General features: G+C 58.8%; 2 protein-coding genes across 5 annotated transcripts; one reads left to right on the forward strand and one right to left on the reverse strand.

Moving 5' to 3' along the window:
- The first annotated feature begins 705 nt into the window (after positions 1–705).
- On the forward strand, positions 706–5,489 carry Cnp (2',3'-cyclic nucleotide 3' phosphodiesterase). The gene is made up of 4 exons (XM_005002442.4): positions 706–888; positions 1,718–2,387; positions 3,941–4,080; positions 4,497–5,489. The coding sequence occupies exons 1-4, from the start codon at positions 886–888 to the stop codon at positions 4,944–4,946; spliced, it is 1,263 nt and encodes a 420-aa protein (XP_005002499.1). The 5' UTR covers positions 706–885; the 3' UTR covers positions 4,947–5,489.
- Positions 5,490–5,821: 332 nt separating this feature from the next.
- Dnajc7 (DnaJ heat shock protein family (Hsp40) member C7) lies at positions 5,822–25,276 on the reverse strand. Of its 4 annotated transcripts, none has more exons than XM_013149657.3 (14): positions 25,091–25,276; positions 13,669–13,757; positions 12,736–12,860; positions 12,486–12,599; positions 11,892–11,966; positions 9,507–9,625; positions 9,252–9,405; positions 8,983–9,147; positions 8,810–8,901; positions 7,186–7,259; positions 6,912–7,058; positions 6,680–6,832; positions 6,268–6,330; positions 5,822–6,110 (listed from the first exon to the last, which is right to left on the reverse strand). In XM_013149657.3, exons 3-14 carry the CDS (start codon positions 12,856–12,858, stop codon positions 6,073–6,075), a joined length of 1,317 nt encoding a protein of 438 aa, XP_013005111.1. In that variant the 5' UTR covers positions 12,859–12,860; positions 13,669–13,757; positions 25,091–25,276; the 3' UTR covers positions 5,822–6,072. The 4 variants fall into 4 exon arrangements, with proteins under 4 accessions (XP_013005111.1, XP_003467026.2, XP_013005112.1 ...); XM_003466978.5 differs by lacking the exon at positions 25,091–25,276 and adding an exon at positions 23,285–24,040; XM_013149658.3 differs by lacking the exon at positions 25,091–25,276 and adding an exon at positions 20,736–20,966.
- Between the last annotated feature and the right edge of the window lie 264 nt (positions 25,277–25,540).

The raw sequence follows: 25,540 nt of genomic DNA on the forward strand, positions 1-25,540 counted from the left end.
AATGCAAAAGGAGACCGTGAATAAAATATCAATGTCTTGTGTGTGTGTTTAACTGGAGATTAATCTTGAAGCCTTCACAATGAGCCGCATCCCCAGGTCACTCTGTGTTTTGACACAGCGCCTGGCTAAGTTGCCAAGTTGCCCTGGATGTGCTCGAAACTGCAGCCATGCTTCAGCCTCCCGGAGTGCTGGGATGCCTGCTGCGCGCCTCTTGGACCGGCTAAAACCCTGAAACTGAGACCCCGCCTAGCCCGGGAAAGGTGACTTTGTCCCGATTTCAGGGATGAAACATGAATTTAGGAAAAAGAAGTCTGCCCGCGTAAGCGGTGCCTGCTAATACCGCATCCCAGCATTTTGGGAAACTGAGGCAGGAGGCTTGCACGTAGAAGTTCAAACCTAGCCTGGGCAATTTAGAGAGGCCTGTCTCGAAATTTTAAAAAAGGGCTCAGGTTGTAGTTCAGTGTGAGGGTCTTGGGTTCAATTCCCAGTACCGCAAAAAAAAAAAAAAAAAAACAAGCGCAGGTCTACCAGCTGCCCCCCTCCGGGGCCCTTGACTTCCCTTAATCAGTTTCCATTTCCCGCCAGCGGGCGCCTGCTTGCTGAAGGCACAGCCCACTCCGCTCGGCCCCGCCCACACCGTACTTCGTTCCGGTTCCGTCCCGCTCCGCCCCGCCTCTTGAGCTATAAAAACGCGGCCAAACGCAGGGTCCCCGCCCAGTTTCAGGCCCCGCCCCCGGTCTAGCGCTATCGCTCAAGGCTCCGCCCCGCCCCCCTGGCTACACATAGCGGCCGCGCTCGGCTCCTCCTCCGCCCCGCGACCGCCCAGTCCTCGCTCAGGCGGGCGACCGGAGAGCTCGCGCGGCGGACGGCGGCGCCCGACTCAGGATGGTGAGCGGGGCCTGCGGGAGGGGCGGCGCGCGCGGGGCCCAGCGCCAGCTGCTGCGGGCAGCGGCCTTTCCCAGAGAGGACAGAGTTTCGGGAGAAACGGCGCGCTCGGGGAGGACTAGGCGGGCGGGCCTCGGGGACTTAGGCCGGCGGGAGTACAGGGAAGGGACTCCGCGACTGGGTCGGCAGGAGCCGTACGGACGCAGCGCGGCGGGTGCTGGCGTCACCTGTTACGCTTATGCAGGAAACCGCGGACCAGAGAGGCGCTGCAGACACACAGCTGCGGGCGGGCCAGGTGCCCCGTGCCCAGCCTGGGGCAGGCACAGAGACTGTGGCCTTGTGGGGGCCGCGAGAGGGCAAAGAGGAGGTGGCCACGCTGAATGAAGCCCTTTGTCCCCTGCACTCCTGCCCTGCCCCCAGCAGCCCTCTGTTGGTCCATTGTCCCACCCATGGGGACAAGAGGGTATTATCCACTGCTGCCATTGTTGGGGGAAGGGCACAATCTTCGGGCGACCCTCCTCCACCCCTACTGCCTGGGTCCCTCGAGCCAGGGCAGCTGGGCTCTGCCAGACGTACGTAGTGCCCAGCTCCAAGGAGGACGTCACCAGAGGTGCCAAGAGCAGCAAGGCGAGGACAGAACAGAGCCACCTCTTGGAGCACGCAGTGGGTGACTCCCAGGCCACAGGGAGGACAGGGGCACCACTGTTGCACAAGCCAGGGCAGTACTGTTGGGCCAGGGGATTCCGCACCAGTTTCCCACTCGAACCAGGTCAGGGCCAGGGCTAGGGGACTGCAAGGAGACAGGATTGACGTCACCTCTCCCTCCTCATAGAGCAGGGGCTTCTCCCGAAAGAGCCACGCGTTGCTGCCCAAGATCTTCCTCCGCAAGATGTCGTCCACAGGTGCCAGAGACAAGCCCGAGCTGCAGTTCCCGTTCTTCCAGGATGAGGCCACTGTGGCTGCGCTGCACGAGTGCAAGACCCTCTTCATTCTGCGTGGCCTCCCGGGCAGCGGAAAGTCCACGCTGGCACAGGCCATCGTGGAAAAGTACCGCAACGGCACCAAGCTGGTGTCGGCTGATGCCTACAAGATCATGCCCGGCCCTCGGGCCCCCTTCTCCGAGGCATACAAGCAGCTGGATGAGGACCTGGCTGCCCACTGCCGCCGCGACGTCCGGGTGCTGGTGCTGGACGACACCAACCATGAGCCCGAGCGGCTGGAGCAGCTCTTCGACCTGGCCGACCAGTACCAGTACCAGGTGCTGCTGGTGGAGCCCAAGACAGCGTGGCGGCTGGACTGTGCCCAGCTCAAGGAGAAGAACCAGTGGCAGCTGTCAGCTGACGACCTGAAAAAGCTCAAGCCCGGCCTGGAGAAGGACTACCTGCCACTCTACTTTGGCTGGTTCCTGACCAGGAAGAGCTCCGAGGCCCTCCGAAAGGCTGGCCAGGTCTTCCTGGAGGAGCTGGGCAACCACAAGGCCTTCAAGAAGGAGCTGCGACACTGTAGGTGGCCTGGCCTGGGTGGGAGGGCAGTGTCTGCCTCTGTCCTAGCCCAGCATGGGGCACCAGGGCCATGTGTGCCCAGTGGAATCTGATGGGTGGAGGCTGCATGGCTGGCTGGAGGTGGCCTTGGGGATGACAGTGGGGTGAAAGATAGCAGGGGCCACCTGCACAGCTCTTCTTCCAGCCTCTTTCCCTTGTGCGCCCTCCTAGGCTGCATTGGACAGCCATCCCCCTTTGTCGCAGGGTTAAAGCCACCCTGCAGTATTAGCCACAGAGCAGGAGCCTGGCCCAGTGTTACCAAGTTCACCTTTTTGTGTGTATCTTTTTTTTTTTTTTTTGGTCTTTTTCATTTTTATCAGTACCTGGGATCGAACTCACGACCGCCTGCTTGCAAGGCAGGTACTTATGCCGCTGAGCTAAATCCCCAACCTCCTTGTGTGCATCTTTTTGAGACAGGGTCTCCCTGTGCAGTTCAGGTCAGCCTTGAACTAACAACGATCCTCCTGCCTCAGCCTCCCTAGTGCTGGGCTTGACAGGCATGTGTCATCTCACCAGACTTCAAATTGAGATTCATGTTCTACAACAAAATGCTATGCGCTCAGTCAAATCGCTCTCAACAAAATGCTCAGTCCTGAGCTGTGGAGATTCCCTAGGGACATATCCAGGGCTATGTGTCTGTGTGGGATTGCTCGGTTCCGGGGAAGTGTCACCTGGTTGGAAAGCCCCTGGCTTTCCAGGTGGTGGGGTAGTCAAAGAAGCCTTGCCCTTGCTGGTCTGAGATTTAGGCGCTGTGCGGGCACTTGTGGCGTCCTAACAGTCTCTGGAGAAACAGTCAGTGTATCGAACTTGAAAGGGCCTGGCAGAACTGCCCCCCAAAATTGCCAGTGCCCTGGGAGCTGGCATCCTTTCCTGTCGGGGGAGGTGAAGGACGTCCCCAGCCCTGCAGATGGCATGAAAATGCAGAGGACTGTGAACACACCGGTGAGGCTGGGCATCTGGGAGAGGAGCCCCACCAGCAGCCCGTCTTCCAGAACTGATCCCCATGTCACCACTCACTTCTGGTCCTGGTGGCCCCTGGTTCCCATAGGTCTGAGGCATTCTGGCCCGTGTCATAGTGCAGTAAGGGTCAGCTGCTTGCCGAGACTGACAGATGGCAGAGGTCCCTGGTTTTCATGGCACTGTCCAAGCACCCCAAGTGTCGTGACCTGCTGTCCCCTTTCCCCTCTGGGCTGGCGCTGGGCTCTCTGTCCTCTGGCTCTGCTGCCCACCTTGGATCATGGGTACCCTGGAGCCCAGGCAAGGGAGGGACAAGAGATGGCCATGAGATATACTGTGAAGCTAAGGAATTTTGAGTTTGGGGATTTGAGGTCCTGGGGATCAAACTCAGGATGCACACATGCTAGGCAGGTGCTGACGGCCGAGCAACACCACAGGTCCCTGATGCCCTGCAGTCCTGGACCCACCGTGAGTCTGGCTATAGGTCAGCCTATCTGCAGGGGGCCAGTGGCAGGCAGCCATGCTGACTGGTCCCCCTCCCCCCCATCTCCCCACAGTTGGCCCTGGGGATGAGCCCCGGGAGAAACTGGACCTGCTAGCCTACTTCGGGCAGAGGCCCCCCGGCGTGCTGCACTGCACCACCAAGTTCTGCAACTACGGCAAGGCGCCGGGCGCCGAGGAGTATGCGCTTCAGGATGTGAGTGCACCTGCCTGGCCACCCAGGCTGAGAGTGGGCTCAGGGCTACGCAGGGAGCCCTGCCAGAGTGTGGGTGGCCTGGGGCAACGTGGACTGCTGGGAGTATGGGCTCTGGGCCAGCACAGTTGGTGGCCCCCACCTCCGCCTGGGTCCATGCTGAGGGCTGCTCTCTCAACTGGCCCCTCCCAAAGCCTGGACATTTTCAGTTGTCATCTTGGGTCCCCAGCACCACAGCAAACCCAAGTGATGGCTTAGGTTACAGACGCCATGCCTGATGAAGGCCAGGCATAGTAGGCACAAAGGCCTGGGAGCAAAACAGCAGCAGGGTTAATAGCAGTGGGAGGGAGTGCTTGGGGGACATAGAACCCAGCTGTCACCCCTCTCCCCACACTAACCCAGGGCCCCTGTTCCCCCAGGCAGTGAAGAAGGCCTACGGCAGGGCCTTCACCCTGACCATCTCCGCCTTCTTTGTGACGCCCAAGACGGTGGGAGCTCGAGTGGAGCTGGGCGAGCAGGAGTTGCAGCTATGGCCAAACGATGTGGACAAGCTGTCCCCCTCTGATAACCTGCCACGTGGTAGCCGCGCCCACATCACCCTGGGCTGCGCGGCCGACGTGGAGCCAGTTCAAACAGGGCTCGACCTGCTGGAGATTGTGCGGCAGGAGAAGGGCGGGAGCCGGGGCGAGGAGGTGGGCGAGCTGGCCCGAGGCAAGCTGCTGTCCCTGGGCAGTGGGCGCTGGGTGCTGAGCTTGGCCAAGAAGGTGGAGGCCAGGGCCATCTTCACAGGCTACTATGGCAAGGGCAAGGCCGTGCCCACGCACAGCGGCCGCAAGGGGGGCGCCCTGCAGGCCTGTGCACTGCTCTGAGGGCGAGGCCTGGCCCAGCAGCTGGGGGCACCTGTGCCTGATCTGCATTTCCAGGTTTTTTACTTTGTTAACCACCTGTAACTTTTTAAACGCTGTACAGTAACCATCTGGCCCCAGACACCTTCTGCTAACACCGCCTAGGCCATGCCCACCACATGTGGCCAAGGCCAGGTAGGTCTAAGACTTGCAGCCTGTAGCCCTGGCCTCTGGTACCAGGTGGAGTTCCTGGCCCACAGGCCCTCTCCTTCCTCTCCTGCCACATGTGGTAGCAGCTCTTCTGGGAAGGAACACAGCCCAGAAAGGGTAGGAAAGGGATGTCTGCAGCTCTGGCTGCAGGTGACTTGGGGCCTCCTCTCCAGGGGGACGGTGGCACCCAGGCCAGCAGGGACCACAGCTGGCATGCCCATGGCCCCACATCCCTGCTCAGTAACCTGCTTGCTAACGGCATCACTTGGGGCAAAGCACCAGGGTATTATTGTCCCGGTCTCAGCCTGGCTCATTGGCAACTTGTAGACTGACAATGAAATAAATCAGTTAATCCCAGCTGTGTGGTCCTGTGTGTCCTGGGTAGGCGGGCCTGCACCGGGGCCGTCGACCCTGTCCCTAGGCTGGCCACATGCAGCTGGCGAGGTGGGTGGTAAACAGTGGTGGCTTTCACACGGCCTGCTGTGGCCTCTCGTGTGCCCAGGTGTCTCTGAGGTTGTGGGGGCTGTGGGTGACAGGCGGGGCTTGCACCTCCTCCAGCTCCTCCCGTGGCTGTGCTGTCTGGTCCAGCCTCCTCACTGGAGCCCATGGTGATGGTGCAGAAACCGGGACCTAGCACGCCCGGCCCGACTCAGGGTGGGCACAAAGCAGCTGCCAGAGCCGAGGCCAGACACAGTCACAGGGTTTATTCTCCGTTTTTCCTTTTTTAATAAAGTTAAACAGTAAAACAAAGATTCACAAGCTGCCTCCCCGCCTGCAGCTTGGCTCCCTTCTGCCCCGCTTACACCACTGCAATGGTGACAGTGCTTGCATGGCCCACAGAGGGGTGTCTGTGGGCGCAGAGGCAGGGCAGGGAGGCCGTGGCCACATGGGGGCTGAGCCGGGCGAGTCTGCGTGTGCAGGGACCGCAGCGAGGCCTTCACTAGCCGAACTGGAAGAAGAAGTTCCCCGGCCCGGATGCTGTAAGGCAAGGGGCGGTCAGCTGGGGCTCGGTCCGGGCACCCGGCTGTGCCCGCTGAGCAGCCCCTTCCGCCCCCGCCAGCCAGCACCTGTGGGATGAGTCCCACTGTCCCCACCAGGCCTGACCCCAGGGCGCAGGGCCAGCAGGCGTACCCACCTTCGAAGCTGAAGCCCCCGGGACCCCCGAAGAAGGCCTTAAAGATGTTGTTGGCGTCGAAGTCTGGCAGGGAGGGAGGAGAGCACCCTTAGGCCCGGGCTACAGCCCAGACCTCTGCCTGTGCCTGTGCCAGACAAGGCTACCAGAGACGGGGCACCAGCCCATGTGTGGCACCGTCACAGCTCACGCCCACACAGTCCAAAGCACAGGCCACTCCGCAGGTGTGTACCGCTCTGGCGTCCTCCAGGCTTCTGTGTCCTCTGGGGATCACCTCCCTCCATGCAGATCCCCACAGCCCCTGCATGCCCAGCCCACACCTGCTCTGCATGTAGACCCAGTCACACTGGACACACGCATGTGGGATCAGCCTGGACTTCTGCCCCCCAGCCGCCCCGCACAGCCCCTCACGCACCACCGGTATTCATGCCTTCCTCATCCAGGTCCTGGCCACTGTCGTAGCGCATCTTCTTCTTGGGGTCAGACAGGATGGTGAAAGCCTCACCCACTTCCTTGAACTTCTTCTCCTCTTCCTTCTGTACCTCGGCGCTGGCTCCACTGTGCCGATCTGTGGGGAAGGAGAGCTGGCACCAGGCCTGGGCTGGGGGCCAGTTGGCCCGGCCCGCCACTTGCCCGCCCACCCCTACCTGGGTGATGCATGAGTGCCCGCTTCCGGTAGGCGCGCTTGATCTCATCCTCCGAGGCGTTCTTGTCCACGCCCAGGATCTTGTAATAGTCTTTCCGCTTGCTCTTCTTCAGCTCCAGCTGCGCATTCTTCAGCAGCTGCTTGTGCTCTGGGGGGACACGGGGTGTGCGGCACGGTGACCCCTCCTCCAGGGTCGAGCCCTCCCAGCACCCCTGTATTCCCAGCAGCCACCTGGCAAAGGAGAGGGACGGGACAGGGATAGGACCCGGCCTCACCCTTGGTCTTCTCTGTCTGGTAGACCTTCTCGTAGTCCCGCACTGCCTCCTCATACTGCTCTGTGTCCATGTAGCTGAGGGAACAGGGGGCAGGCAGGCTCAGAGCGGGTCACCCAGAGATGGGCAGCCCCTTCCAAGGCCTCACCCCAAAATCCTGCACCGTGCCGGCCCCACCTGGCCGCCCACTGGCCCATCTGCAGACATGGTGGCCCAGTCCCCAAAACTGCACACACAGCCTCACCACCCTCAGGCCTACGAGTCACACAGCAGCAAGGCAGGGTGCACCCGCACATCTCCCAGTGGGACAGTGCGTTGCCTGCACATCCCCTTTCCGGACTGGGTGAACCCAGCCCATGGCACTAGGTGTCTGCAGCCTCCTCTCTGCTTCACTGCGTGGGCTGCCAAGTTTCTATGATGCCCAAGGGACTCGAGCCTGCCCCCCCCCGCCCCCCACCTTGGCTTCCCAGACTTCTGGGAATTTTGATTGTGCCACGTGCCCAACTCAGTAAAGCAATTTTGACACACTGGAAAAAAGCAGCCAAATAGTGGGCTCAAGAGAGCCAGGGAGGTAGCCAGGGCGCCACCCCACCCTCAGCCAGATGGTGCCCAGGTCCCCATGGTGGCGTCTCCCAGCAGATCCACTGACAGCTATGTCTAGCAGGGACTGAGGGGACTGCTGACTTGGGCTCGCCATAATGTATGTACTGAGGTCCCCAACCCTCGGCCCACCATGGTGCCGAGAGGCACTCAGATGGGGTAGGCCAGTGAGACGCTGGGGCGGGGGCCCGGCTGTCCTCCCCATTCCCATCCTGATCGCTCCAGCACTGAGCAGCTTCTGCTCTACCAGCTGCCACACCCCACCCCACAACAAGGGACTGCCGAACTGGACCGGAACATTATACAAATGATGGTGACACTCTCATCGTCACCTCTCAGGTGCTGGGCATTTGTCCCAGCTATGATCAAACACTCGAGCTGCTGACTGCACATGGAGAACAAGAGACCTGGCACTGCCCATATCTCCCTGCCTGCCCAGCCCAGTGCAGGTGTGTGATGCAGGCCCGGTGGGGACCCTCCCCAGAGAGTGGATGTCCCTCCCTTCTGCCACCTCGACAAAGCCACAGCCAACACTGCTGTGAGCAGCGCCTCATGTCTGCAGCACGTTCGCTGCTCCAAGGACAGATGGTCTCCTCCAGCTGCTGCCTGTCCCCAGCAGGTGTCAGGGGACACGTGGAGGCTGCCTGGGCCACACAGCCCACAACCTGTGGACAGACCCAACCTTGCCAACCTGGCTGGGAACCCAGTACGCACGCAGCCTGGCTAAATGGGGAGGCTGAGGCAGCAAGAGCTGCTCAGCAGCTGCGACCTGCTGGTTCATGGCAAGGAAGACGGGATGCAGGCGACTGGTACACAGTGATCTACCTGCTCTCGGGCTCTGGTGATAGGAAGTGCCCTGCCCAGGGCCCGGCAGAAGAACAGAGCTCCAGCACTGGCACAGGTCAGGGAGCCTGGGTGTGCAATGGGGGAGGGGGGGACAGGAAAAGGGACAGGCTGGGCCGGACCAGGCTGCCCAGACAGGGCAGGGAGGTCTGTGACCTCCCGCTGGTCATGGGGGCACACTCACCACTGCGCCCTCCTCAGGTAGGCCTTGACGTAGCTGTGGTCCAGGGTCACGGCCCGTGTGCAGTCTGCGATCGCCTCGTCCAGCTCCCTGAGCTTCAGGGCAAGGGGGCCATAAGCGTACCAGGTCAGGGACCTCCGAGGTACCCTGCCCGGCTGCACCCTACCTGCCCTCACCTTGGCGTTGACGGTGCCCCGGTTGCAGTAGAGCTTAGCGTTCGTCTTGATGTTGCTGGGATCGATGGCCAGGGCCTCTGTGTAGAGCGCATGGGCCAGCCGGAAGTCACCGTCCTTGAAGGCTTTGTTGCCATCCTCCTTCTTGGCCTTGAGGGCCTTGGCGTTCTGGGGGGCGAGGGGTGGAGGCAGGCACAGGTGACCCAGGGCGAGGGCTGCGTGCCAGCGCTGGGAGACCCCCCAGAGGCAGGGAGCCCCCGCCTTGCGCTCACCCTGCAGGCGGCGCAGGCCTTCTCATGGTCTGGGGCCATCCTCAGGGCCTGCAAGAAGAACTGCACGGCCTTCTCAATGCAGTCCTCGTAGTAGAGGCAAAGGCCCCGCACGTACAGCGCATCTGCGTTGGTGGAGTCCAGTCGCAGGATATCACTGCAAGGCAAGGCCCAGGGTGCTCAGGGGGCCGCAGGGCCAGATACAGGGGGCACCCCACCCCACCCCTGGGGCCTAGGCGGGGTCGGGCAGGCCCTCACCTGGCCACAGATTGCGCCTCGGGGTAGCGGCCCAGCATGGCCAGGCACTCGGCTTTGAGGATCTTGAATCGATGGCAGGCAGGGGCAAACTCCAGGGCACGGTCCATGCAGAACACCACCTGCAGGCAGGACGGGTGCTGAACTCGGGGCCATGCCACGCCCAAGCAGGTGGTGCCCACATGACAGCAGCACTGCCCCTACACCCTGACCTGCTGGAACCCCCTCCAGTGATGGGAAAACCAAGGTGGAGGCTGACGATGCTGGCAAGGGGCAGCACGGACTCATGGGGACGCACCAGGTCCCGGGGCCACCCTGGATGTGGGGAAGGATGGGGGGCCCTGGCACCGGGGCCTTGGTGGCACAGCTCCTCACCCCCACCCACTCCTCAGGGACAGCTGCAGGCAAAGAAGATCTTTGTTTGCTCCAAGTTCATCTGTCCCCCAGGACCATAATTCTTCATTTGTGACGTCACCGTGCGCAAGGGGCTGGCTGGGGTGTCACACAGAGGGTTCTGTCAGACTCCAATGCCAGCTCCACAGTGGGCAAGGGAGGAAGAACACAGGTGACCGCCCGCCCTTCCCAATAAAGATCTGGCCTGTGCAACCTCTGAAACCTGACAGCTGGCAGGGTCACCCTCTGCACACCCAACACAGACCATAGGACAGAGACCCTAAGCTCAAGAAATTGAAGGGTGGGAGCAGGTCGACAAGAAGTGAAGCCAGGTACCCAACATGAGTTGGTCAGATACAGGGTGTTTATGACCCAAGAGACCTCGGCAGTGCATGGGTTAAAAATGTGGGTTTGTTTTTCTTTTGTCATTTTGAGACAAGGTCTTGCAATGTGGTTCAGGCTGTCCCTGGGCTCACTTTGTAGCCCAGGCTTATCTTGAGCTAGCAATGATCCTGCCTCAGCCTCCTCACTGCTGGGATAACAGGTGTGCACCACCGCACCCGGCTATGTTTTGGTTTTTTGAGACAGGGTCTCATTGTATGGTCCAGACTGGTCTTAAACTCATTATGTAGCCCAGGCTGGCCTTAAACTTGCAGTGATCCTCCTGCCTGGGCCTTCCAAGTGCTGAGATTACTGTTGTGTGGCCCACACCCAGCAAGCCATGATCCTTCCCTGTCCCTTTTCATCACACATTTACTGGAGCACTGGCTCCAGAAAGCACCCAGAAAGCCCCACACAGGAAGTAACCTCCTCTGTGGACAGAACTAGCTTCTTTTAAATGATCCCGAAAAACCCTCCAGATGAGTGGGTTTTAACCATCTGGTGGCCGCCTACCTCCCTCTGGAAACATCAGTGGAAATTATTTCTGAGAACCACTAAGAGAATTCAGAACCAAAGAGCTCGGGATCATGGCCCTAGGAGATCCAGAAAGATGCCCAGAACTTTCCCCATGTCTCAGATCTGTCAAGTGTTTTCACATGTATACGAAGCAGTCACCGCATTTTAACTGAAGAGTGGACTAACGTCAGAAAGGTGCTGATACTTGGCATGGTGGCGCACACCTGTGATCCCAGCACTTGGAGGCAGAGGCAGGAGGATGGAAAACTCATGTCCAGCCTGGGCAACGGAGCCACTTAGCAAGACCCTGTCTCAAAATAAAAAACAAAAAGTGCTAGGGATGCAGTTCAGCGAAGGCCTTGGGTTCAGTCCCTGGAACTGCAAAGACCAAACCAAACCAACCTTCCTGCAAAAAACCCAAACAAACAAATAAATAAAATAAAACCAACTGAGCGTTGGTGATGGTTATGGAACCCAAAAATCCAAGAGGGGCCTGTCTCTACCTGTTTTTTGAGAAAGGCTCTTGCTACATTCCAGCTGGTTTGAAACTATGTAAGCCTCAGCCTACCAGGTGCTGGGACCATAATGTGCCACTGTGCTCTGACCTTTGATTTATACGCCACAGTCCAGACACCTTTACAAAGGTAGAAGATGGGTTCTCTGAAGCCACACTTAACCCACACTGGCTCGTCCTTCAGTGAGCAGTGCATGCTGGGGCCAGGACTCTACAGCCATGCAGGAATAGGATGCAGGAATCCATTTGGCTGTGTTTTTAGAACTGACTTGGCTATTGAGCAACAGAGCCAAACGCAGTTAAAAATGACTATATCAGCAAGCACACTCTCCTCCCTGGCACTGCCAGCTGCACCCTGGCCTCTCACACCAAGCTATCGCCCAGCCCTCTTCACTCCGCATTGGGAGACACCCTAAGAAACCTCCGCCTCCGCCTCCCAGAGTGCATGGGAATAAAAGATCTTTTAGACACAGGCGAAAGGCCCAGAGTCAAATTTACGCCAGTTACTGTCCTAGGTCCTCAGGCTCTCGGTGACATATACGCCACCCACCCCAAGTCTATCAGGATAGGCGCAGCATCCTCACCTTCCGGAAGTCTCGCTTCTCAAAATCCGAATCTGCAATCTTCTCGTACTCCATGACTGCGCTGGCGTTCTTGAACTACGTGGGGAATCAGACACCTCAGAACTCCGAAGGCCTTGATGGCTGCTCTCTCCAGGTCTGCGACTCACCGGAGAAAATACAACCCGCAGGCCGGGGTGGCAGACTGCTGCTGGGCACACTGCTGCCAGGGTGCTGCTCAGTACCACCGCACCTGTGGGCCCTAAAGCGGCCCTGGCTGCCAGCGCCCTGCATGGGCTCACCTGGCCCGCAGTGCCAGGGCCGGGACCCAGCGCCCACTCCCCATGCCGCACCCCAGCCCTCTGTCGGGAGGCGGACCTCAGAGCAGGCAGCTCCAGCCTGGGACCCCTCACCTCCCAGCAGAGCAAGAACAGGCCTGAGCCACCAGGCCGGGCCGACTGTCATGGCTTTTACAATCGCAAAGCAATGGCTTCGAGAGCATCTGATGGGAGGCAGGTTGGGCTCAGGGTGGTCTGGCTGACTCCCCCACAGCACCCTGCACTGCAGCCATTGCCCCCTCATTTCCACCCTGCTCAGGTCACAACGCACGGACCCCACCTCCTGCTGTGCCTGGGAGTTTTTATGATCCAGTTCCAAGGCTCTCTGGAAACTGCGACATGCTGCCATCGCGTTCCCCAGGGAGAGGTGGCACTTGCCTTCTCGTAGATGTCCCTGGAAGAAACAAAGGAGAAAGCACCGTGAGTGGCCCACAGTGGCCTCTGCGCAGCGCCCAGGTGGCAGACACTTCCACTGTTCCCGCTGGGACCCGAGTGGCCCTGACACACGGGCCCTTCCCTGCCCGATGTACCCGCACGAAGCCATCGTCCAGTCGCACTGACTGCTGCGCATCCCCCAGGGCCTCGCGGAACCTGCCCAGCATCATCAGTGTGGCAGCGCGGTTCCCGTAGTAGCTGGCGTTCTTGGGACACATGTCTGTGGGGGAGGGGAGGGGGCTCAGCATGGGGAAAGGCAGGGCACTGGTCCAGCCCCAGGGGTCCTAGGCTCCAGCCAGCACCATGAGCAAAGCACAGTGACAACCAGAACAGTGTGCACTGGGTGTCTCAGTGTGCACTGAGCAGGTGTCTCAGCACCAGGGAGGCCGAGGCAGGAGGGTCACGGCTTCAAGGCCAGCTCAGGGTTCTCCATGAGAGCCTGGGAGAAAGGGTGCGGACTCTGCTCTAACAGTCCGGGCTGAGTGGTCCTGTCTGTGCACGTGGATGCCAGCCTGGACACAGCCACCTCTAAGAGAAAACCGGCTTTAGCTGCAGCGCTCTAGGGTCCAATATGTGTGAGGGCCTGGCCTGATTCCGGGCACCCAGACTGAAGTCAACCATTGAGACCAGGACTGGCTCCAGGAACCGGCTCCAGGCAGGGGCTCACCTGCAGCGCGTGCGTGAGGAATGTGAGGCCGGCAGCCGTGGACAGGCACGGCACAGCGTGCTGGGGTAGCCATGGCCAGCAGGCACGCGAGGAATGGGCATGAGAGGCCTAACCTCACGTGCAGAGGTCCTCTGCTCTTCGCGCTCTTTTTGTTTTTCCCAGCACTGGGAATTGAAGCCAGGGCTGTCACACTGACCTCCATCCTAGGCCCTCCTGCCATGCCTGGCTTCAAAGGCCATCTTCTGGGACAAGGTGGAACCCAGGCCCACAGGGGCCGCCCGCAGCAGCTCACAGGGCCATGCAGTAACCAGGGTGGCTCCTCCGAGACAGGTGGCCGCTCACACCCGTCGCTGGCTCTTACCAATGGCCTTTGTGTAGTAGTTGTAGGCCTCGTTGTAATCTTTCTTGGCATAGTATGCATTTCCTTGCTCTTTGAAGGACTCGGCTTCCCTGAAGCAGCAAGAGGAGGTAGGTTACCTCGGTGGGGCAGGAGGGCACCCTGTTCTGCAGCCGGCCACGGCCCCTGGAGGGATGGGTCAAGTTTCCTGGTGTCTCTGGGGCCCGCACCACACCCCCCCCACCTACACTACACACACACACACACACACACACACACACACACACACACCCGCACCGGGCATGGCCACCACCCCTGAGTAGTGCTCAGGCAGCCCCTTGTGGCCTCTGCACTGTTTTGCTTTCTAATAGAAGTCATGCTGGGAGTCACACCCAGGGCCTGGATGTGCTTTGCCACCAAGTTTCCCACTCAGCTCCCCGTGGGCGAGTGTATAAGCATGCGTGGGTGACTCAGGGCCTTGGGTGAGGCCAGCAGGCACTCTAGCTCTGAGATGCAGCTCCAGCCCTTGGGTGAAATTGTGATTTTCAGAGAGGGCCTTGCCAGCCTCGCCTGAATTCTGCAACCTCCTGCCTTAGCCACCCAGCCATGCGACCACCGTAAACTACTCCACCCTGGAAAGGTAGCGATGGAACCCAGGGTCTCTGCACTGAGCTGCTACTGGTCTTTTTAAAGATTTCTGAAAAAAAAAAATAAATAAATAAAAATAAATAAAAAAAAAAGATTTCTGGAGACAAGATCTTGTTAAGTTGCCCAATCCGAAAAGTCTTCCTGCCTCAGCCTCCCACAGTGCCAGCATCACAGGTATGCACCAGCACCACATCCAGAGCCACTGACTTCTCCACCTTCTTCCTCTGCAGTACACCACTGCTGCTGCTGCTTTACAAACCCGGTTATAGGCAGGAAACTCCGGGGGGAAGTGGCCACATGCTTATTGTGCTGGTCAGTGGCTCGAATGTCTGTCCCTAGAAGGACAAGCCGCACAGAATCAGGTGGCACAGGGGCAGGAAACAGCATTTTCACCGATGGGGCGAGGACCAGCAGGCTTTCAGGGCAGTGATTACCAGGATGCGGCTGAGTCTCCAAGGAGTTTTAAGAAAGACCATTTTTCTTTTCTTTCTTTTTGTACCAGGGATCAAACTCACAACCTTGTGCTTGCCAGGCAGGTACTTAGGCCACTGAGCTAAATCCCAGGCTAGAAAGACCATTTCTTGTCTAACGTGGTAGCACGCCTGTGAGCCCAGCACTCAGGAGGCTGAAGGCAGGAGGACTGCTGCAAGTTCGAGGCCAGTCTGGGCTACACAGTGAACTCAAGGCCAGCCTAAATGATACAGTGAGACCCTGTCTCCACAATACAAAAGAAAAAGCCAAAATCAAAAAAGAAAAGATGTTTCTTTTCCTATTCTCTATTCATACACAAAAGAATGGAGTGCAGAGTTCCCGGATCAGAACAGAAAACATGGTTTTGTTTTATTTCTTGTGGCCCTGGAGATGGGACCGAGGGCCTTTGTGCTGAGCTACATTTTCAGCTTTTTAATTTTATTTTTTTAAACGGAGACAGGGTCTCATTGCATAGCCCATGCTGGTCTCAAACTTGCAGCAACCCTCCTGCCTCAGCCTCTTCAGTGCTGGGATCACAGGTGTGGGCTGCAGCAGGCAGGCCCATTCCCAGGGCTGGTGACAGCGTGCCCGCAGCCTGCCCCCATGGGAGGCATATGAAGAGACCACAGGGCACTAGGGCATTGTAAGCTGCACATCAGCAGAACTGCCTTCCCTTCTGAGATGAGGCCCTATCCATGCTGCACCAGAGGTGTGGCCACCCAATGCCAGACCTAAAGGACAGCTGCAGCCTTTCCACACACCATGACACAGCCAAGGGGCCGTCCCGTGGGGGAATGTACGCACAGGTGCCGATGCACTGCCCACCAAGGCCAGGCCCCCACGGGTGGTCAAGGGAGTGCAGCTCACTCCCCCGGGGCAGCAGAGCCCCAGCTGTTGGCCCCCAAGGCCTGCTCACTCTGCTGCCCTCCACAGATGAGCCCCTGCCGGGCTGCCACCACACAAGACCTAGTGACCTGGAAGTCACCTCCCCTGGGGGCCTGAGTCTTAGTAAACAGGAGTAGATTCCACTGGAAAGCACACAAAGCCAGGCATGCTGAGTCAGCCCACGGCCCAGAACAAGTGGGGCTGTGTCGCCTGGCCAGGCTGCCCACTGACTGCACACACATGGTGGCAGGGGACAGGCGCAGGCCTGCATGCCCCCTCCCGATGAGGCCGAGGTTTCACAGCCACTAAGGGCAGCTGCCTGAAAAATGGCCAGAGTGAGCGGACGCAGGGCTGCTTTTGGGGCTCCAGGTCCTACACCCGCTGCAAGCCCCTTCCCCAGTATGGGTGCCCAGGCCCTGGTGGCCCTCTGGGAGGGATCTGAGGGGCAGGAGGCCAGCGGGACCACAGCAAGTTGCTCAGGCAGCTTCGGGAAAGAAGAAGCCCCAAGGGCTGAAGTCAGCGCCAGCCTCTCCTCCTGTGGCCACAGAGCTAGGCTCAGCACCCAGCACCCTGCGACCTCGGTCCAGAGGCCTGGCAGGCAGCAGCACCCCTCAGGGGGCAAAGGCCTCTGCCCAGTTGCGAAATGGCCACATGACAGGTCCCCCTGTGCTCCCCATAGCTGCCTGGACCTTCCCCACAGGAGCCAGGGCCAGGGACGCTCTGTGGCCAAGCCCAGCTCTACCCTCAACACTGTGCCCGCCCGCAGGGTCCATGCTAGAATTGAGGCCTCAGCCCTTTTCAAAAACCTTCATTTTGGGACAGGGTCTTGCTACATTGCCCAGACTGGCTTTGAACTCATGACCCTCCTGCCTCAGCCTCTCCAGCTGCTCTGCTGGGATTACAGGTGGGCACAGCCCACAGGGGTTGGCAGATCCCTGACAGGTAACCCGCACAGGTGCTGAAGCGCCGCCTGGTGGTAGAGCACTGGGGAGCATGGGAGAGCTAATCTGCTCTCCAGCACTGTGCAAGAAAGAAGCTGCCAACAGGTGTGGGGGGCACCAGGGAGGCCCCACATCTACATACTGGCGCTGGAAAAAGCAGGGAACCTGGCATACTGGCTACCGAAGACGGCCCATCCTTCTCGAGGTCTTCCCCCTCAGCTGTGAAGTCAGGATTTTTACCCCGCTCCCCACCTAAGTCTGGTGTCCACCCTAGGGCAGGGAGCCTGGGGCTACTCCACACCATCCTGCTCACCAGCACCCAGCTCCTGGGGAGCAGGTGCTGAGGGTGGCAGGCAGGGCAGTGAGTGCTGCACTGAGGCCCAGTCCACTCTCAGACTGCCCTGCTGTACTCCGGAAAACTTGATAGTCTCAGTCAGGAGCTGGCCACTCTGCAAAGCCACCCTCCCACTCCCACACTGCACCTACTGGGGTGTAGTAACCCCGCCCAGAGCCAGCCCCAGGACCTTAGGCATCCAGGCTGGTGTCGCAGACTGCAGTTAAGAGTCTGGCTACGCTACCAACACACAGAGTGCCACTGCTAGTGCCACAGTACGCCCTAACAGCCTATGCAAACTTTCTCTCAAAATGCTTCCAGCTGAACACTTCGCAAGGTCCCTGCCTCAGGCCAACTCTCTAACAAGTACCGTGGGAAACCAAGCTAGCCCCCGAGAGCAGACTCCAGCGGGACGGTGTTGGATGCCCTCGTCAAGGCCGGGTACACAGGCTGTCACCACAGTAAGGACCAAGGCCACGGCACCCCGAACACCCAATGTGCTTTGAACACCGATGAGTCGGGCTATGGGGCTCACCTGCAACCCTGGCTCCTGGGAGGCTGAGGCAGGAGGATTACCAGTTCAAGGCCAGCCTAGGCAACTTCAAAATCCTGTCTCAAAACTATAAATTCAAAACAAAACATAACAAAACAGCTGGACACTTTCTGTGGCAGCAGCAGAATGCTTAACATGTGGGAGGTCCTGGATTCAATCCCCAGGACAAAAAAGGGAGTACTTGAGTAAATATCAAAAATCCAGGGATGAATTTCTCCATCAAGTTGTACAATGTTAAGATTTATTCCACGGGGGCTGGGGATTTAGCTCAGCAGCATAAACACCTGCCTGGCAAGCACAAGGTTATGAGTTCGATCCCCAGTACCGGAAAAAAAAATGTATTCCAAGCCAGGCCTGGTGGCATGCACTTAAAATCGCAACTTGGGAAGCTGAGGCAGGAGAGGGATCACAGCAATTAGAGCCCAGCCCAGGCTACAATGTGGGTTCAAGGCTGGTCTGCCATGTATAGCGAGACCCTGTCTCAAAAGACAAAAACCTTCTTCCAGAGGGAAAAAGGGAGGTAGAGATAGTAAAGTTCACTTTGCTCTGGTGCACAAAAGGACAGGCACGGTTCCATCACTCCGGAACACCTCAGCCTAGAGAATGTTGTTTGGGCTGACCAATCCCTTTATTTATTCAGCATGGACTACTTCTGAGGCTCCAGCTGGTCGCAAACCTGAGCCTCCTGCCTCAGCCCCCCCAGGAAGCCCTACCTGGGTGCCACTCTACCTAGCTTCAGGTTTTGAAAGACAAAACAAACCACACCACTGTACTTTCACTCCATGTATTTGGTTGAAGCATTTTTTTTAATGAAATCACCCTCTTCGAACAGCACTAATGGTTTATGTCAAACACGCCACAGCCTGGCAAGCACAGGCAGCTCTGTACCCTCAATGTAGCCCACGATCTGTAAAGTGCAAGAAAAAGTCCTTTTGCTTTACTCAAACCAGGGACGAGATGACCCCTCTGGCAGTGGCAGGGCAGTGCCCAGGTCTGTCATGGAGAGGCCTGCAGAGCCCTGTGCTGTCCTTCACTGCTTCTCCTCAGCCATTCTGCTTCCCATCTCATGTACCACTGGGAACCATCACCTGGCCCAGGACTGTACCTCCCTGGGCAGAATTGTTCCTTTATTCAGTCAAGCCTCCTGGCGCTTGCTGCCGTGGGACTGCCCTCCGCCCTTCAGAGCTCTGACTCCTTCCTCAGCACCCCTGGCTGGCATGTCCAGCCTCATGTCTCCACTGACCTTCACAACAGGACACAGGTTGGAACCCCTCCCCTTGCCTGTGAGCTGTGTAACCTGGGGCCGAGTGGTGAATCTGGCCCAGAGCATTGTCAGGAAGCAGCAGGGTGGGCACCACGCTGCCCCGCCCTGCCCTGCCCTGTAGCACAGACAGTGCCTGCTGCCTGAGCACAAGCATCCTCTCCACCACCCAGACAGACAGCAGGCGGCTGGGCACAGAGAGCCCCTCAGAACAGGTGCCCCCATGGCTCTGGACATGCGGGAAGCCCCTCAGGTTGAACCTTCCACTCAGGGCGCCAGGTGGAACCCAGGAGAGGAGCAGTGTGGGGCAGCAGGGAGGCACAGGGCTCTGGCTTGCTCCAAGAAGACACCGGCACCCAGTGCCACAGCCTCTGGGCTTTCCAGGCCCTTGGCAGTACCTTCCAGATCTGCTGCCTGATCCCTCACCATGGGGACACTGGTGGCACTTCTGAAGCCCTAGGACGGAGCAAGAGGGTGCTTCCCAACACCCTCTGGGTACCATGGGACAGCTAGGTCACCCATGGGCACTGTGCCCCCTGCTACCCTGCAAAGTCCTGTGGGTTCAAGCCAATTCTCAGGCCAAAGCTCAGGGACAGCCTGGGGGGCCCCCAAAGGCCACTTGGGGAAGAGGATTAAGCCTGGCAGCGGCAGCAGATCTCTGTGCCACCCACACTGTGACAGTCTCAGAGTCAGCCTGGAACCAAAGACGACTCCTCACATCATCTGCAAAGCCCTCAATCTAGTTGGGAGTGGTGGTGCATGCCTGTAATCCCAGCACGTGGAAGGCTGAGGCAGAAGGATCATTGCAAATTTGAGCCCAGCCTGGGCTACAAAGTGAGCTCAAGGCCAGTCTAAAGCAATAAGCGAGACTCTTTGTCTCAGGCAAAAACAAAACAAAAAACCCCTTAACCTCTTACTGGATGTGGTGGGCATATGCCTGACATCTTAGCACTTGCACTCTGGAGGCTGAGGCAGGACCATCCCAGGAGTTCAAGGCCAAACAAACAAATGTCAACCTCTGGTTCTCTTGCCATTTGGGATCTGCTATTTTACCTGACTGTGGAAGAATACAAATTGGATTTTTGTTGTTGTTGTTTTTTGAGACAAGATCTCATTTTGTAATGTAGGCTGGCCTTGAGCTCAAGGCCCTTGAATCTGTGAGGTGATCCTCCTGCCTCAGCTTCCCGAGTGCTAGGATGACAAGTGCCATCACGCCTGGCTTTAAATGGTGACTGCAATGAAACAAATGGACGGCTGCACTCTGAAGCCTACTCCTCTGCTCCAATTCATACGGTTCAAAAGAATACCTGCAACGACCTCTAAGTAACTTCCACATCCCAGCACTGCGGGAGGGGAGGACAGGCTCAGGGACGCACAGCATGGGGGGTCCGGGCACCCAGGGAGCTGCCGCCCATTGCTCCACAGTCTTCTAAAGTCCCAGAGCCACAGAGCCAAGGAGAGAGCTCAGCACTCTGCGTTTAAAAACTTTCAAAATACCAGCTTCAGTGTTGGGCTCCCCTGATTGGCTGGGGGCATACAACAGGGTGGCCTTCCAGCCAATCAAAAGCCTGGTCGTTGGGCACCCACTAGGTACTAGAGTAACTGCCGCTCCCTGGACCCCCGGGGTGCAGGGCTCGGCCAGGACAGAGAGAAAAAGGGAGACCCTGTGTGCCCTGCTCTGCGGTGTCGGCGCTGGGTTCCTGGGCTCCCCAATGACTGGGATGGTGCTAGGGACGGAACACACCCCTCCTGGAGCCCCCTTTCAGTGTTAACTGTGAGACAGGCCACCCGGGTCAAGCGGGTACAGAGGGGCTTCTCTGCACTCCTCCAGCTTCAGCTTCCTCGCTTCCCTGGGGCTCTCGAAGCAGCAGGCTGGGCAGCTGTCTCTCAAAGGTGAATCCTGGTGCCGGTGACACGGGAAGGGAGGGAGGAAGCCCAGGCAATGTGCAAACCCCATCCCAGGACCTGTGAGGAGCGCATGGCAGGACCTGCTCTCACCTGCGTGCCCAGGGCAGCACTTCCTCCTGCACCTGAGGGTGGTGAGGGGATCTCACCCGGCCGGCCAGCGCCAACTCGCCTCCGGTCAGCAACAGGTAAAAAACACCTGGGCCTTTTCTTCCTTCTGGAGACACAGCTGAGGAACCCAAGGTGAGTGCCAAAACTACAGTCAGGAGTCCAGCTCTGTACCTCCTCCGCTCCTTGGGTCTGAGCTCAGGGAGCTTCTCACCACTGAAGGTGGAACCCAGGGCTTTCACACTGAGCTCTGACCCCAGCCTTTTTTATTTTGAGACAGGGTCCTGCTAAGTCACTAAGTTGTGCAGGCTGGGTGCTTACTTGTGACCCTCCTGTCTCAGCCTCCCACAGCACTGGGATCACAGGTGTGCACTACCATGCATGTTAACCAAGTGTCTTGAAAGTGCCTGTTAACCCCGCCCCTGTGCGACCATGACGATTTGGCAGATGCGGCAGCAAGATGTACTTGAGCCAGGGGGATGGAGAGACACCCGGACGAAGTCACAGAAACAGTCCAAAGGGTCCAGCATCCCTGTGAGAACTGTAAGAAGAGGCAGGAATTTGGCCAATGACTCCAAGTGAGCCGCCCAACAAAGGGCACTTGCAGGAATGTCCCTGTGCCCCTCTGTCCTCTGCCAGGGCTACACAGAAGCATGAGAAATTCAGCCACCTCTCTCCAAACCTTCTCTGACCCTCTCTGTCCCCAGGGCTGGGAAACCACAACCAACACCAGCTCAGCTGCTTGGTGAGCACAGCTCACAGTTTCCCCCCTAAGAGCCAATTTACAGGGCAGAAAATCAAACTGACTGTTTTTCTTGTTGTTTCCACTTATTTCCCTTGTGCTGTGTGTACAGAGAGCGGGCAGGAAGTTTCACTATGACCAGAAAAACTCTGTATGCTTCGTCCACACATGTCTGCTGAGAACACAGTTTTGTTAATTCCCAGCAACCCATGGATTAAGGCAGAAACATTGGTTGACACCTTCATTTTGATGGCTGCCAAAACTGCGCTTCGGAAGACGTGATTACGTCTTGGGCTCACGTGCTTCCTGTTTCTTAATGCACCTGTGGGCTGCTTTACAGTAATTTTAGCCCTGTAAGGCTGTGAAGCCAGTGACAGTACCCAGGGTCGCAGGCACCCTTCTGCCACTGGGCGCTATCCCCAGCCTTCAAGTCACTGCGTTATACAAGGCACCTTGACACGAAGGCCAAACTCGGACACTGCCTGCACCAGAGCCTTATGCTGAGTAAGCCAAGTCTCTTAAATGACACAGCCACAGTCCCTATTTATAACACTTTAAGAACCACCGGACTTCAAACACAAGGTGTAAATCCTTATGCCAATTAAAGTTCTGTGTTGACAGAAATGTTTTGTTTTTTGAGGTAGGGTCCAGGCTGACCTGGAACTCAAGGCAAGCCTCCTGCCTCAGCCTCCTGAGTCCTGGGATTATAGACCTGTGCCACCAGGCCCAACCCCATTTTGCAGTTTCTTAATGATATACATGAACCCACACTCCTTACTTTTAAATACTAAATGGAATAACAGGAAAACTCAAAACCAGGAAGAGCCTGGACCCGGGCTTCCTGCTCTCTGGTTTCAGGGTCAGGAACCCAAAGCACCAGGGTAGGTTTGGGGCACCCACCAGTGAGCCCACAAGCCATGTTCCTTGCCTGGCACTGAGGAGCCCTTCCTGTTTCTAACATGGTCAGTGTGACTCCCATCTCCTACTACACGGTCTCAAATTAGCCGAAGGAAGGCGTGAAGGGCGACAGGAAGGACCCTGAAGATGGAACTGTCGTGCAGCCTACACAAAAGGTTCTAATCAACCTGCCGCCGCGGAGGAAAGGCCCCAAACCTCCAGAACCTTTGCATCCATTTGGTTTTGCTAGTGCACAATTGCGCCTGCTCATGTATTCCAACCTCTCTTTCGATAACCTGCCCGAGCTGTCCCCAGTATCCAGAGTGTTCTCGAAAACCACTCGCTCAGCAGCAGCCCTGGCAGTGCCCGCGGCACCCGAACGCGGCCTCAGCTAACCCGGGAGGGGCGACCTGGACCAGAGGTGCAGAGTCCAAGGAAAAACTGCTTCCCTGCCACCGTCCCCTTTAAATCCTAGGATACCCAGGACCACCAGGTCCGTGATGGAGACCAGTCGCTGGGGCCCGACTGCAGCCCGGTGGGCTGCGATCGCCGGGGACAGAGGGCGAGGAGGGGGAGCAGGCGCGGGCGGGCAGGCGACAATGCCGGCGCCGGAGCGGGGCGGGGGCCGGCGAGGTGGGACGGCGTCATCGCCGCGCGCCCACCCGCGACCCGGCCTCGCGGGAGTACGGCCGCCTCTGCCGGGTCCCCGGGCCGCGCCGACAGAAGGGGCCGAACTGCAGAGCGCCCTCGGGGTCTCGGGCGCGGATCTCAGACCTGGGGGTCGCAGAGGGCGGGGCGGGGCCTCAGCCACAGAACGCCTCGCCGCAGAAGGGCTGGATTTCCGCAAGCCGTGGGCCCGAAGTCGTTCGCTTCCTTGACCCCGCCGCCCACTTACCTCTTAGCTTCTTCGTCCAGCAGCTCTGGCTCGGTCGTCGCCATTACCACATCGCACTCCGCGGCCGCCGCCATCTTACCGCCGGGACCAGAGAGCCGGGCGGGTGGCCGGCTGGGAAGAACACTTCCGCCCGGAGCATCGAGCGGTGGCGCAGTGGCGCGCCCAGAGAGGCACCCCGGGGCTCGTCTACCAACGAGAGTCTCCGTCTGGGGGCAGAGCGGCCTCGCGTCTCTGGAGGTCCACGGTGGTCTAGCTGAGGCGGGGGCCCAGAGACCTCTCCGAGGCGTGGGGGGCGCCACTTTACCCGCGGGGAGGGCTGTGTTGCCTCTCGGGGCTTTTGCTTTCCTCATTACCCCGAGATCCTGGTTGCCATTGCAACTTGCAATCCTACAGGGAGCCGAATGGCGGGGGCAGCCTGGGCGGGGCTGGGGACGGAGGATCTGGAGGTAATGAGCCCCGCGGCTCTCCGCCTGGTGACGGCGTGTGTCCACAGCGTCCTCCCTCGAAAAGCGAGAAGACACTGGGCGCCCGGTTCCCCCAGCTTTCATCGGACCTTGCAGGCCCTGCCCAGGAAGCCAGGGGACGCAGGGCGTCCTCACCCGTGCCTTTTATCCCTGGATCTCCAAGCAACGGCTGCTTCATCACCCCAATGACGCTGCCCTTTATGAGCCACTTTCATGTCGGCCGCTGGGAGCGCAGTCTCAGCAATAAGCCCAGAGAGGCGACACAACAGGCGCCCGGCCCTGCCCCGGAGTTTATAAGGCAGCTCACGGGGTGAGGTACCTGCTCCTCTGTGTCCTCCGAGCTCCCACCCCTCATAAACTCGGTGCAGCACGCTTGGCTGATGAAGGCAGTGCGGAGGGGGACTGAGAGCACAGAGCTCCAGCTTAGTCATCCCTATAGACCTCCCTGCCCAAGCCAGGGATTGAGATAAAGTAGGGCTTTCTGCGGTCAAACCAAGGGGTTTGAGGTTCTCATGTAAAGCTAAAGGGACTGAAATAGAAAAGGACACGGAATTTTATTTTTTTGGTACCGGGGATCAAACTCATGACCTTGCACTTGCCAGGCAGGCGCTTATGCTGCTGAGCTAACTCCCTGGCCCAAGGACACGGAATTTTAAAAGGTGCTTGGGCTAGGGAGGCAGCTCAGGGGTAGAGCATCTGCCTGCCTCACTAGTGAGTGGCCCTGGTTTCAATCCCAGCACTGAAGATCATCCATGTACCAGGAGGATAGCACCACAGCCCTACTCGTTTTCGTAGCCCCTGCCTAGCAGAGAGCCGAGGACAGGGGCACGGGTGAGCTGGTATGGCGAGGGCCTTCAACAGCCCTTTCCAGGATACATTCGGTGCTGAGTGGGAGGGCAAGGGGCTCGAAGATGCCTGCCCTCTGCCAGGGGCCGGCCTACCTGTGCCCGTCTTGGCACTCTGCATTCTCCTTTTGGAGCCAACCCCTCAACTCTTGCTGTCTCCAGATCTGTGCTGCTAACTACCTACTGGGTCTCTCCCAACGTCTCTCAGATGCCCGGGGCTTCGCATGCGCTGAGCTTAGCGTCTGTCCATCCCTCGAAAACAGATGGAACTAACACCGCACTTGATTCTCTTCTCCAAATTCCCGGTTATCTCTTGATTGGGTTTCGCACCCCGCCACTCCCGGAGAGTACCTCACTGCTGTCCGCCCCCAGACCTCTCGCTGATACCTCTGATGCAAGGTCCAGCACCCTGGGCTCAAGCCCTGGCCTAACACGCAGGGGCTCTGAGTGGCTCGGAGCCTGCCGCCCTGGGCTACGGCCCCCCGAGCCGTACTCACTGTGGTGCACAGCGATTGCTGGCTTGACAGGCCAGGTCCTCGGGACCGTGACATCTCGAACACAGCCACGTGGCACTTCCGGGCTCTTCCCCGCACGTGGCTCCACACGTGGCCCCAAAGGCCGAGGATGAAGGATAGAGAAGCAGTGTGGCTCAGAGCTGGGCGCGTCCATGCCTAAGTCCCTAGTTTCCATCTCCAGCCCCGCAGAAGAGACAAGGAAGCAAATGACGACTTCACGACCGCGCCAACCAAGCGCTCCTGTAGGAGAGCAGCCTATAGGGAGAGAGAACGCGGGCCTCCGAGACTCGGAAACGGCGTCCGGCGTCCAGGAGCCTAGAACCCTCGCTCGCTCATGACCAGGCCCGCTCAGGCCAGCATTTCCCGCGCTGGCCTCTAGGGGCGTCGTGCGGCCGGCGCCCGCTCCCCGCCACCGGAACTCGCCCCAGACCG

The sequence above is a fragment of the Cavia porcellus genome, unplaced genomic scaffold (genome assembly GCF_034190915.1).
Source record: "Cavia porcellus strain 051 isolate PalLab524CR breed Dunkin Hartley unplaced genomic scaffold, mCavPor4.1 scaffold_6, whole genome shotgun sequence".
NCBI lineage: Eukaryota > Metazoa > Chordata > Mammalia > Rodentia > Caviidae > Cavia > Cavia porcellus.